The sequence below is a fragment of the Conger conger genome, chromosome 7, assembly GCF_963514075.1.
Source record: "Conger conger chromosome 7, fConCon1.1, whole genome shotgun sequence".
Lineage (NCBI taxonomy): Eukaryota > Metazoa > Chordata > Actinopteri > Anguilliformes > Congridae > Conger > Conger conger.
This window is the reverse complement of record NC_083766.1, coordinates 48,757,815-48,771,230: the sequence shown is the minus strand read 5'-3', so window position 1 is coordinate 48,771,230 and position 13,416 is coordinate 48,757,815. Positions and strand designations below refer to the sequence as shown.

The following is a 13,416-nucleotide window of genomic DNA, read 5'->3' as shown; positions in this document are numbered from 1 at the left end:
CAGTCGCTAAAGCTAATTAGCAATTTGTGAATTAACTCAATTTGTGAAGAAAAAGTGTAACGTTTGCGTTTACTCGTCAGTCAATTGAATACGGCTGAATACGGGCCAATGAGGGGCTCGTGGTGAACTGACCCTGCCATTCAGAAGCCCTTGCTACATTCTTCCTATGCAGACATGAATACACCTTCAGTCAGTGGCCCAAGCAGGGCCAAGCAGTCCAGTGCCCTGGCAGGAGCTGCCGCTGATGCTGTTTGGTCTCGGCGGTTATCACCGCTTCAGATCTGCGGCGGAGGGAGTTAGGTTTAGGCTTGGCAACAGCACGTTGAGATTTCTCAAACGACAGAACAAGGAAGCTTCTGTTTGCTTTAAGGCTCCGTGAATCAGACACTGGGACTCTCTCTCCCGAGCGCATGTACCGGCCAAACAGTTCTTAGCGCAGTCATTTCCTGAGCTGAGAACACTTGACACCCTTTATGATCGACTAAATTAGAGCAGCAGACCTCCTCTGTGTGGACCTCCTTCCCTTTCCTCTATGATTTATACAAATTGTTATCCACTGTTTGGGACACAAACCGAGTCTCTTATGTTACACAAATCAGTACCTAGTGCAGTAAAAGGTTCCAAAGTTAGCCTGAAGGGGACTGGAAGCTTTTAAAATCCTGTTGTACTGCTTCAGAATAACTTTATGCCCCACCGTAGTCATAAAATGTATTGAATAACTCAGGCTTTAAATCAGCACTCGGTCAATAGAATCTGCAGATCCGTGCAGCCGTGATAAATTCTCGTATGATGTCATTTCCTCCACGCAGCCAATGCTTTGGCATCTCACAGAGGCCAGAAGAGTCATTTGGTGAGCAAAAACAACGGAGGGACCTGCATTTTAAGGACCATCGAGGAGTATCAATGGAGGATAAAGGGGGTGGGGTGGGGGGGGAATCTGAAAATGATTTCTTCAAACCAACATCAAGTGGTGCCAATTTCATGGAAAAGTAAGGGGCCAGTTTCACAGACCCAGATTAAGCTTAGTCCTGGGCTAAATTGAGTTTTGTATGGAGAATCTCCATCCAAAATAGAATTTAGTCAAGAACTAGGCTTAAACTATGTCTGTGAAACTTGCCCAAGATGTTTGGCAAAAAGATTATTCTCTGTGGTTTCCAAGAACTAAATCCAACACGGCCCACTTTTTATCCTGAAGTGTATCCTCCCTTAAGGGGATAAGACCTTTGGTCGTGGTTGGTTTCCTGTTTGGGTTGGGGCGGTTATATCCTCTCTGATTCAACTGGAAGGATTGCCGTTTAATGCTCCTCCTGGACATTGACATTCCATGACAGCTTCCTTGATTCGAGCCGCTCCGAGTACTCCGATGGAAATTCCCATTCATCTTCCCTCCCGCTCCAGAGGAATGTCACGCCGCCTGTGCACGGATGAGGCCGTTGTTGCCCCGATCCCGGCCAATGGGCGGACAACAGGAAATGCTCAGAGATGGAAAGAGTCTCCCTCTCGAACAGCCGGGGTCGTGTCTCTGTACGCACTGTCCACCTAACTGGAAAACATTAGGCAGCATTTCCCCGCCACGGGCAGAAGGAAATTCTTCTGGACGCAAAGGTCACGGAGAGCTGGCGGCGCGCCGCGAATCGCAACCCGCCGCCCTCCCCTTCCTTCCCGTTCCAGACGCTCGCACCGACACCTGAGACGCAGACGAGCGCCGGTCCGTTCCCCCGCGGTAAATCTCCCACGGCAAACTTCATACGGCACCGAGGACAAGCCCAGCCGGGATTTAGCTCTTCATGTACATTTATGTCTCCTGCTAGATATGTTTTAACTGAAAGTAAATCTTCATTTAACAGGTATTCCAGGTCATGATATTAAATCCTGTAAATCAGAGAATGGAACAGTTTTGAAATTTGGGGACTAGATGTATGCTCTTGTAAACAACCACACGTATTTTGGATTAATTAGAATTGAATTACAGATAGGAAGTTGCGGTTAAGGTCAGTTGGGCCACGCCTAATGATCTTCCTCATTGAAAATCCCTGTCATATCTCTGCAGCGACATTTTGAGCATCCTGCAAACAAGTGCACAAATAGGGAAACAAATAGGGAAAAAACTATAATATGATGCTCTCACAATTCCAAAACAGATTGCTTCACATATTTCTGCTCAAAAGCTTTTGCCGTGTTATGGATTCAATGCATTAAAAACCCTGAAAAGGACTTCCGCTGGGAGGAAAGTAATTGTATTTTTCTTTGGTGTAAGAGGATTTTTGAAAAGGCATCGGTACGTGGCTCATCCTCCGGGGAGCCGCGGGCGGGTGCCGCTGGTTTATGGGGACATTCAGACCCCCCTGTCTGGCCGTTCTCTGATTTACGGGGTCTCGATGTTGCCGCTCCACAGAACCCATTCAGGGAGCTGGGGCTGAATCCACAATGAGGGCCGCGTAAATGGAGGACGTCTTTAAATTGAGACGGAGAGCGATGGAGACGCCCTCCGTCGACCCCTAAAAATAGACGGCTCTGTCTGTCGCAGACGGGCGCGGGCCGCGACTGACTGATAAGGCAGGAAGTGTTTGTCCCCCAACTTATAAAGAGTTCCTGTGTGTTCACGGGCGGCGGTTATGAAGCATGCTAGCGCGGTTCGCCTTTCAGAGTAATAGCTGTGCGTTGTATCGGCAGTGGGTGTGAATAGCTGGGATACTGAATGGGGAAATGTGCTCTATTTATATGGAAATGTGCCGTTACATTACCTGTAGGCAATTCAAATTGAAGTGTAGCTCTGTTATAATTAGCAAGGCAGCGTTCAAACCATAAACATATGAGATGCATAACGTGTTTTTCATAAAAAACTCATCATATTATCATATAATCGTATTAACGGCGGTGAGGACACCCTTCAAGGAGATTTTATCTGGGCCTGTCTGTATAATATGCAGGCATTACTGTAGATGCCTGTAAACGTCCACACGCTAACAGCTATCATTTGATTGGCCTGCGCGCTATCGATAATCCTTATGCGGTAAAGCCGCCGACTGGTCTGCGGGATTAGCGAATGAGGCGGAGGCCCCGGGGCCAGGTGGATGCTGTGATCCTACGCCTCGTCTCGCGCCCGCTTTCCTGCCGGCGGGGTAAGCCGTCATTGAGCTGTCATGGCATCGGCGTTCAGTAGTGGCCGCTAATCCTAGATCAAGTCCATCGTATCCAGCAGCTGGTGCGATCCGGCCTTGTGGCGAGGGCCCCCCGGCAATTCGTGGTTCGACTCGTGGACGACTCCCGCCCCTCCGTTCTCCTCTGATTAGTGCTACGGCAGGGGGTCTGCAACTGTCCAGCCAAGACAAACGTCTGTCGTCCTCACATTGATGGTGGAATGGGTTTTGTCGGTGGTATAACATTGCCACTACATGGCAGCAACATTGTGAGAACATTTTGTGTTAGCTGGGGTTTACTACTGGTGATGGAATTTACATTTTTTTATTATTAAAAACAAAATATGAAAATATTGCTTCTCTTTGCCCGCAATATATGGGAAAATACAGATTATTGCTGCTCAGCTCATATACACTCACTGAGCACTTTATACCGACTTATTCTTGCTATTATCTAATAAGTGAATTGCGTGGCAGCAGTGCAATGCATACAGTCGTGTAGATACGGGTCAGGAGCTTCAGTTAATGAAGCCATCAGAAATTTGATCTAAGTGACTTTGACTGTGGAATGATTCTTGGTGGCAGACAGGGTGGTTTGTGTATCTCAGAAACCGCTGATCTCCTGGGATTTTCACGGACACTAGTCTCTAGAATTTGCAAAGAACGGTGCCATACACAAAAAAAATCCACCGCAGTTCTGCAGACAGAAACTCCTTGTTAATGAGAGACATCAGAGGAGAATGGCCAGACTGGTCAAAGCTGACAGGAAGGTGACAGTAACGCAAATAAACACACATTACAACAGTGGTATGCAGAAGAGCATCTCTGAACACACAACACATCATAACTCTAAGTGGATAGGCTGCAGCAGTAGACGTCTAAAAAATAAGTCTACTAAATACCTAATAAAGTACTCACTGAGTGTATATATTTATCATTATATGGCAGTATGTAGCATGTCCAGTATATGGCAGTATGTATCATGTCCAGTATATGGCAGTATGTAGCATGTCCAGTATATGGCAGTATGTAGCATGTCCAGTATATGGCAGTACGTAGCATGTCCAGTATATGACAGTATGCTCCATGTTCATAAGGGCTGTGGTGGAGTGGGCTGAAGGTGCTGTTTGGGGTTCGTCAGGGGAACAGATCAGTGGTTAACGCGTCCATGGTGACCGAAGGCTTGTCCCTCTCTCTAAAAGCGGCACAGTGATTCACTGTTCCAGCACGCCCATGACTTTGACTGATGTAATGGCAAGAGAGAGCGAGAGAGAGAGAGAGAGAAAGAAGGACAGAAGTTGTTCCCGAAGCAGCGCTGTGGAACATGTGGCTTTTATTCCATTCGCTGTGAATCGATGCGTCGGGGGCGAGATGAAGGCCAGGAATGGAGCGAGAGCCTCCCTCCGTCTCCATCCAGGAACTGGGTCGGAGTTCGTTGCGACCGCTCTGTGGTTAGTTTCGCGGTGGGAGGTTTTTCACGATTTTTGCAACTTTTCTATCACGGCTTTCATCACTGACGCTCCTTTAAATTTGCTGTTCGCTGTGAAGTAAAAATGTGCTGCAGTTGGACTGAACAGAGACCTTCCTCTCACTAATAGCCGTCTCCATCCAAGAATTGGGTCGGAGTTTGTTGCGACCACTCTGCAGTTAGTTTTGTGGTGGGAGGTTTTTCGCGACTTTCACCACTTTTCCGCTCATTTCAGAGACCGGGAAACTGACGCTCTTTTAAATTTGCTGTTAGCAGTGAAGCAAAAAATGTGCTGCAGTTGGACTGAACCTCTGACTGGGCTCTGTAGCTGCTTGCTCTCTTTCCAACAGGAAATGATACGTTCCTGATCGGTTGTTCCCTTTCCTGTACTTGCTCCACTTTGAAGAGTACCTCTCATCTTCACAAAATATCTTTGTTTTGGGTGGCGAGGTGGCACTGTGGTTGGCACCGTCGCTCACAAGCAGGTTACAGGTTCGAATCCCAGTCAGCCTGGATCCTCTCTGCGTGGAGTGTGCATGCTCTCCCCGTCTTCATCTGCTTTTCCTGCTCTCTGGTTTCCTCCCGCAATCAAAAGACATGTAGCCCAGGAACTGAACCCCAGCTAACTACAGATGAAAATTTGCCTCTGTGGCTAACTCTGGCGCATTTCCAGATGTTATTAATGCATATAGACCTTGACCTATTACAGTAAATGAATAATTAAATCCAGAAGACAGTTAAAACATTTTAGGCATCTTTTCACAACCCCTCCCTGTGTACCATTATCTTTCTTCAGTAGCTCTTAAGCAAATGAGGTCCTTGGAAGAAAAGACAAATAGACTCGGTTTTTGGCTCTCGTCCCAAGGCCAGGGACGGTCCCCTTGGCGTGGGGCTATATTTCACGTGTGTGTCCTGAAATAGGCTGGGCCCCCGCCTGCGCTCCCTCCCATTTTAATGGCATGGGCGTCATTTCAATGCTGCCACTGATGGCTCTGCTCAGGAACCGCAAGGTCGCCCCGGCCCCACGTAGGGCCACAGCTCACCATGGGGCGCCATCTTCAGCCACACCCTCTATTCTTCTGCACAGGCCCGAAAGAGCCTCGCCCGCAAGACAGCAGTGTCTGTGTGTAATCGAGCACGATGAGTGTGCGTGTGTGCGCCTGTGTGCGTGTGTGTTTGTGTGTGTGTGGTTGTGCATGTGTGCATGTGTGCCTGTGTGTGTGCTGTGTGTGTGTGTGTGTGTGATGTGTTTTTGTTAACGTGTGTTTATCTATGTGTGTGTGTGTGTGTGTGTGTGTGTGTGTGTGATGTGTTTTTGTTAACGTGTGTATCTATGTGTGTGTGTGTGTGTGTGTGTGTGTGTGTGCGCGCGTACATGCATGTGCTCTCTCTTTCGTACATTGACATCCAGTCAATGACACATTTTTGCTTTTTCCTGTCAAGCAAGCATACCTGCTGAGGGTGATTAAATATAATGTATCCATACATGGCCTGAACTGTCTCTTTGAGATTTCTGTTGCGTTGATGAATTGGTGTTCAGATAGTATAGTGGTGTGGCCTGGGGTTTGGGATTCTCACAGTGGGGCAGCCCACATCTAACTGGCCCACAGTGCTGAGCCAGCCTGCTGGGGTTAGCAGTGCTGCTTCAATAGCGTACGCTATGCCGCAGCCACCACAGTGCCTCACTTCATGAGCCAAATCTGGCCGCTTAATTCAGCCCACGTCTTCATACAAGTTGTGTAATTCAGGCCTGGATTCGATTAAAACGTGTCCTCAACTCTGCCTCAGAATTAAATGCAAACTCTTGTTTGTTCATTGTTTGCTTTTGTTTGGTGAGATACAGTATGCTGGTTGGAAGCATGGCTTTAGTGTGTAATCAATACAAACGGCTTCTTTTTTTTAAATCAAATAAACACGATTTTGTTCCTAAAATATGTATTACTGTTATTGTTTAATAGTGATATACAGCATGTAGCTTTATGCTTGTGTAAATTACATCAGGCTGTTTTCACGGTTCAGCGATTTACAGTTTGAAACGTGGTGAGCTCAGTATGCAGGACCACTCTCTGGCCGGAGGAATGCACACACAGGCAGCCTGCATTCCGTACAATGGAGCGATAGTCACCACGCAGCGAGTCAATGGGAGACGGTTAAAAGGGCCTCTGGGAGAGGGGTGGGGGGTGGGGGTGAGATCTCCGTTTGAAATGAGAAGGCTGTATGTGACTAGCGCTGGTCTATCCGAGCAGGTCAGCCAGGATGCCCGCTATCTCCCCCTCCCAGGCTGGGCTGACTGTGTGCCGCTGTTGGCATGGGTTTACACACACGCAGGCAATCACACACACACACACACACACACACACACACGGCTGGGTTGACTTTGTGCCACAGTTGGCATGGGTTTACACACACACACACACCAACACATGACACACACAGCTGCACTGACTTTTGCACCGCAGTTGGCTTCAGTTCACACACACACACACACACACACACACTAACCCACCCCCACACGCACACACTCCCACCCACACACACACACACACACATGCACATGCAAACCCACTCACACACACAAACTCACCCCTCCACACGCACACATACCCACACACACACGCACACACACAGTGCTGTCTTTGTGCCTGGGGGCTGGGGCTCTGTACCACAGCGTTCCCTGTGCCAGCCCATTGTCAGGGTGGAAATATAAGACCCCTGTGTTCGGGCCGTTTGCTGATTATTTAAAAACAAACAATAAACCTTTCAAAGCGTCTGCTCACGTGGGGCTCCGCGAGATGCCCCGAATATAGAACATTCTGGAAAGCAAAGGGTGCCGTGCCCACACTAATGCCATTCAAATGCCACATCCCCAGTCTATGCTCTGCGCTGTCACAGCATAAAAGCACCATTCAATCATTCAGAAAAGCTCAGAAGGTTCTAGAGCTACTACATGTGAATACATGGCGATGTCTCGCCACAGCCAGAGTTCTGCATTGTCACTGGCCCTGTTTACACTGTACCCCAGTAATATCAGGTTATTTTGGAGCAATATTAATATAGTCATAGTAAAGGAACATAAGGCTGCCAAATGTTTCTAGGAAATGTTTCAACATAATTTTTTTTTTAACTATACTGTTCAAACACTGTGCACTGTGCCATCGTTTATCGCGTGATTAAAAAAACTCCAGTTTGTTGTTTTTTTTTCTTCATTAGACCATCAGATACAGCAGTTAGCTGCTGTCTCATATCATTTTAGCATCCATGAACACAAACCAGATTTGCCCTCCTGAGAAGCCTACATCATGGTCTTGGGTTTAGCGGTTGCTAAATATTTTGTTCTGCATGTGTGCAGACCATCGGCTGGTTCCCAGCTATTTATGTCAGTCACTGTGTTGAAAGGAACCAGACGCGGTATCACAAAAATGGGACCAGTGGGAATTGTAGTCCTAATGTCCCTACAGACCGGACTTTTAACGCATTTGTGATTTTGCTTTGCAGGGGTCCCATCAGCCAAGAAGTCTGGCATCCCGGCCCCCAAGGAAATGGCCCCCACCATAACCAGAGACAGGATCTCCCTGCGGGATCAGCTGCGCACGTCGGGCCCCAAAAAAATGCTCCCCAGCGCCAGCGCCTCCACCCTCTCGGCGCTGTCCAAGCACCCCCGCGCCTCCCAGAAACCCGGCGAGGCCGGCGACAAGGCCCTCCTGGAGTGCCAGGTGAAGGAGCTGCTGGCCGAGGCCAAGGCCAAGGAGTTTGAGATCAGCAAGCTGCGCACGGAGCTGCAGCGCTCCAGGGGCCGAGCCGCGCCCGAGGGAGGGTCCCCCGACGGGCCCGAGGCCACCCCGGGGCTGCTGGAGGCCCAGCCGGCCGAGGTGCGGGCGCTGGTGGGCGCCCTTCGGGAGAAAAACGGGCGGTTTCAGCGGGAGCTGGCGGCCCTCCGCGAGGAGAACCAGGCCCTGAAGGAGAAGCTCCTCTCCCTGGAGCCCTCGCCTGCCTCCAGCGGCTCCTCCCCGGCCTCCCTGGCCAGCCCCGCCAAGCCCTCGCTCAACGGGATGCTCCCCGACCCCAACGACCCCCCCACTGCCAACGGCGAGGGCCCCCTCAAGACCTCCACCTCGTCCAGCAGCGACATCACCAAGGGCTCGCCTTCGCCCGACTCTTCAGAGTTTGAGAAGATCCCGTCCAGGTCAGACTCGGCGAGCAGTGCAGGCCTGGTCGTCGGGGGCGACGGGCGGCGCTCCCTGGGCACCCGCGACCTGTCGGTGGAGTGCCTGACGGAGCAGATCCAGAAGATGGAGGAGAGCCACCACAGCACGGCCGAGGAGCTCCAGGCCACCCTGCAGGAGCTGTCCGACCAGCAGCAGGTGGTGCAGGAGCTGACGGCGGAGAACGAGCGTCTGGCCGAGGAGAAGGGCCTCCTGCAGACCTCTCTCCAGCAGCAGAGGGAGCGCGTGGAGGCGCTGGCCCAGAAGAACGAGGCCCTGCTGGGCCGGCTGCAGGAGCAGGCCAAGAGCCAGGAGGCGGAGGCCCGCTCCGCCCGAGTCGCCGAGCTGGAGCAGCGGTACGCCGAGCTGGTGGAGAGCTCCCGCTTCGAGCGGGAGAAGCTGGTGGACATCCAGCAGCAGCTCTCAGGCAGCCTGCGGGCCCTGGAGAAGGAGCACCAGGAGGCGCAGGGCCAGGTCCGGACCCTGAGGGAGGAGAAGGAGCTCCTCCAGAGCCGGCTGGAGAAGGACCGGGAGGCGAGCGGGGAGGCCGGCCGGGCCCTGGAGGCGCTGCGGGGGGAGAACGGGAGGCTCCGGGTGCAGGCGGAGGCGGAGAGGCAGAAGGCCCAGGAGCTGAAGGCCGCCCAGGGGCCCGGCGGCGGCGCGGAGATGCAGGGTCTGCTGGAGGCCGCGCACGGGGAGAAGGAGCAGCTGGAGCTGGGCTGCGGGGAGCTGAGGCAGGAGCTGGCGCGGGCCGTCGCCGAGACTGAGCGCGTGCAGAGCCTGCTCGCCAAGGTGGGTGCCAGCAGGCCCGCGTTCTGGGTGCCGTGTGACAGCAGGGTCGTACCACAGTTACATCCACTTCATTTCAGTCAATTAACCCTTTAAGGGATGAGGTCATAAATATATGTTACATTACATGCCGTTTGGCAGACACTCCTATCCAGAGTGCATAACCGTAAAAAGGGCCAAGTGCGCTGAAAACCCGAAGTACAGTTTCTAAGTGCTAGAAGTGACCACATAGATAAAAACGTGAGCGCTGTAGATTAATCTGATGGGAGCAAACCAACCAAGAAGCAGCAATAAAACAGTTTTGGCAACTACAAGGCTAGGAATAATAAAACAAGTGTATACAAGCGCGACAATTACAATAGACAGGGAGGTAGGGAGGGGAGGGGAAAGGTGCAGCCTGAAGAGTCTGCACTTGAAGTTGGTCAGAGTCTGTGCTGGTCAGAGTCTCTGCAATTTTGTGAATTGACTGAATTGAAGTGAAAGTGACCCTTACTCTGGTTCATTCTGTGAGAGGGTCAGGCCCCTGTTCATCCCATGTTCTGTAAATATGCACTGATACTACAGCTCACTGTGAGTTGTCAGAGACCAGCCTTTCAAGAGGACCCATTACATTGCACCACTGTAGGACCACTCAACAGACACTTTTAGGTTCTGCTACCGTAGTCTCTTTCTTGGTTGAGCATATCTTCTCCTGTGGAAACAGGACTCCGTCCTTCCCTTGATGGCCCTGGTAAAGGCAGTTGTCCTGGGCCTCTGTTCCAATAATTGGTGTGTGCCCAACAGCCTTCCCGGAGCTGGGTAGGAAGAGGCTTGTTTACCGTCAGTCACCCATGGGGTTGAAAGAGATTTGGTTGGAATGCCGGTAGAGGCCAGAGCGTTCCGGTATGGGCGATGTTGTCCCAGCAGCTAATATTAGCGCTCAAAACAGAAGCGTGTGCAGGGGGGATCCGGAAAAATCCAGGCTCGACGGCATCAGCTGCCCCTCCCACTTCGCAGGTCCCGGCATGACTTTGTGTTTTTATTTTTGGGTTAAGCGCAACAGCGTTTAGCATAAATGAGCTATATTGGCGTCCTGAGGACTGTGGGGAAAACCACATCCACTTTGGTCAGCATTTCATTTCTCTTCAGTCGATTCAGGAAACGAATTGAAATTCAATGAAATCAATTGCAAAATGCGCATTTAAGATGTAAGATCACGGATGTGTGATTAGAATGTTCTCAACTGAAAATTGTAATGATGATGTCACAATCACTACTGGTAACAGAAAGCAATGGAGTTCTAAAACACGGACTAGGAAACCTACTCTTCAAAATGATAATGAGAGTTATGATCCTTTTTCAATGGATGAATTCCAATTTCCTGAATCCCTCCCTCCTGTATCCTATTTCCCTCCCAGAGAGCAGCTTATCAGTTCTAATTTCACTTCTAAAGCCCACTGGGCAAAGATACACTCCCGTATCTTTGACTTTAGATGGGACTGACCTCAGTCCCCATCTCCTACATTCACATTCAGTGGAAATAATTTCATATTTAATTTGCAAATGCAGCGGTTATGTTGCCTCTTTGAATGAATGTGAACTTGTTTTTTTCCACAACCAGTCACCGAGGGTAACCAATCCCTGTGTCGTATTTGCGCATTGAGTTACGCCCTCCCGCACTGTCAAAATGGACTCCCCTCCCCTCCCCTGCGGTTATCCGGGAATGTTACCCATTTGGCTTTAACGGCGTTCCTTTAAGAGCTCTGTCTGATTGCTTGTTGTAGTCGTTGGGGGAAGATCTCGTTACTAATCGGTGGCAGTTATCCAGCCGTTGATTTGGGAGCGGGCGGGGGGGGGGGGTACAGGTGGTCCCCCCGGGGCCTAGCGCTCTGATCGAACGCGTGACTCAGACCCTTCAAAGAGGCGGGAGGAGGACCAGCAGCATTACGACAGGCTTGGCCGGCCCGCCCCCCACACATGGATCTGCTTAAACCACTCTTTCCTCCTTAAAATTTATTTACTCGTTTTAATTATTTTATTTCTTGGGCTTTTCGGGGGAATCAGCGTGAGTCGGCCTGGCCACTCCGCCCGCTGCTCCGTCCAGATCTTTCGTTTTTGGGGGCCTGAGCTCTAACGATTCCATCAAAGAAAAAGGACGCTGTAAGAAAGAGAAAACTGTAGATGCGTGAGTCATTGTTCCACAGCGTAGGAGTGGAGGGGCCGCCGCTTGTGATGAAATGTTCCAGGAAGGGGGGACGACACGGCCGAGCCCGGACCTGGGTTCACCCGAATTCACTGGGCTGAGGAACTTAAGCTCTTCACAAAGAGGACTGGGAAATATGCAAATGGGACCTTCCAACTCCTGAAATAGAAGAAGGGGGGGAAAGTATCCCTAAGCAAGCGTGGGACTGTGCTGTGGGCATGTACACTGCACACTCACCCTAATAATTACACTCCCTTACCTTGGTACAGTGCCTGTAAGGTTTTAATTGATGCTTGTTGATGAGCTTTGGAGAAGTAAAATGGCTGCCCTGGTGTAACGTAAACCCACCGTGTTCTGAACCCCAAGCTGGCAACAATGCAACTTTCATCTCATTTTCAATTACTTCGCGATCAGCTTTGGTTTTTGTGTGTGTAATTCCTTCCGTTTTCATAAAAACTTGGTATGAGTCACATACGCAATCCATTTCAGCGTCCATCTATTACAGTGACATAGTAATACTGCTCCACTGTGATATTGTGGTGGAGAAGCTGTTGCTAACAAGAGATTACGAACCGGGCAGGCTTATACGGCAGGTGTTCGGACCATGGTGAGCTAACACGGTCTTTCGAACACTGGAGACGTTGTGCAGTATTGGTCCAATTCACATCAATCAAAGTGTTTTAGTGTCTGAGATTGTCAATAAGCAACCATAATCATAAAACACATTCCTCAGGAGAAAAGCTAACATTGAACGGACCTTAACTTCTGGTGGAAGCGTCCGCTTCCCTATGTTTGGAACATGGTGAGTTTACGTTACGTTACATGTTATTTGGCTGGCGCTTTTATCCAGTGCGACTTACAATAGATTAGACTAAGCAGGAGCCTTCCCAGGGGCATTGTGGGGTTAAGGGCCTTGCTCAAGGGCCCAACAGATGTGGATAAGCTGATCTTATAGTGGATCGAACCACGATACGGGTCCCAGTCATGCAACTTAACCACGATGCTACAGGCTATAGACTGAGTTTACATTACTATATGTCTTAAGGCCCTTCCCCTCTGCTGGTACTGAGGGGATAGAAGACATCCAAATTTCTCATTCAGTACTCATTTAAGTAGGCTAGGACCTATAATTCTCAGTCAGCAGGAACAGGGCACCAATGTCCCACCAAGCATGGTGTGTTTGAATTTGCATGGGTTCCTCTGGTCGCTGTTACATGCAGTGAAACGAGGAGGCCTTAATGGAAACTAGCACAAGGTAAAATAGGACAACCGTTAGGAAGTATTTCTTCACACAGAGAGGAGTCCCTGTGTGGGACAGCTTGCCAGGTCATGTAGTGGAGGCAGAAACTGGATACTATGTAGTTTGTAGGTAAACAGTGAGCACTAGGTCCACTTAGTGGTAGGAAAATGGTGGGCATTGTTGGGCTGAATGGCCTGTTCTCGCCATTATGTTATGTTATGTTATGTTATGTTATGCTATGCTATGCTATCCTATCCTATTCTATTATACATACTGTACCTCATTTTAGCTTCGCTCACCATCATGCCATGTACCCACAGGCTACCAGTTACCAGTGAGATACTGTATGACGCTCTTCCATTTTGTGTCTGGTCACTGAAGTAGTACTGTATGGC

At 50.0% G+C, this 13,416-nt stretch overlaps 1 protein-coding gene across 9 annotated transcripts in view; it reads left to right on the top strand.

The window, feature by feature from the left end:
• specc1 (sperm antigen with calponin homology and coiled-coil domains 1) overlaps positions 1-13,416 on the top strand; it is a 124,091-nt gene that overhangs the window by 55,388 nt on the left and 55,287 nt on the right. For all 9 annotated transcript variants that reach the window (XM_061247333.1, XM_061247337.1, XM_061247331.1 and 6 more), the window contains one exon: positions 8,104-9,602. In XM_061247333.1, coding sequence (XP_061103317.1) covers positions 8,104-9,602 — 1,499 coding nt within the window. The remainder of the gene's footprint in view (positions 1-8,103; positions 9,603-13,416) is intronic.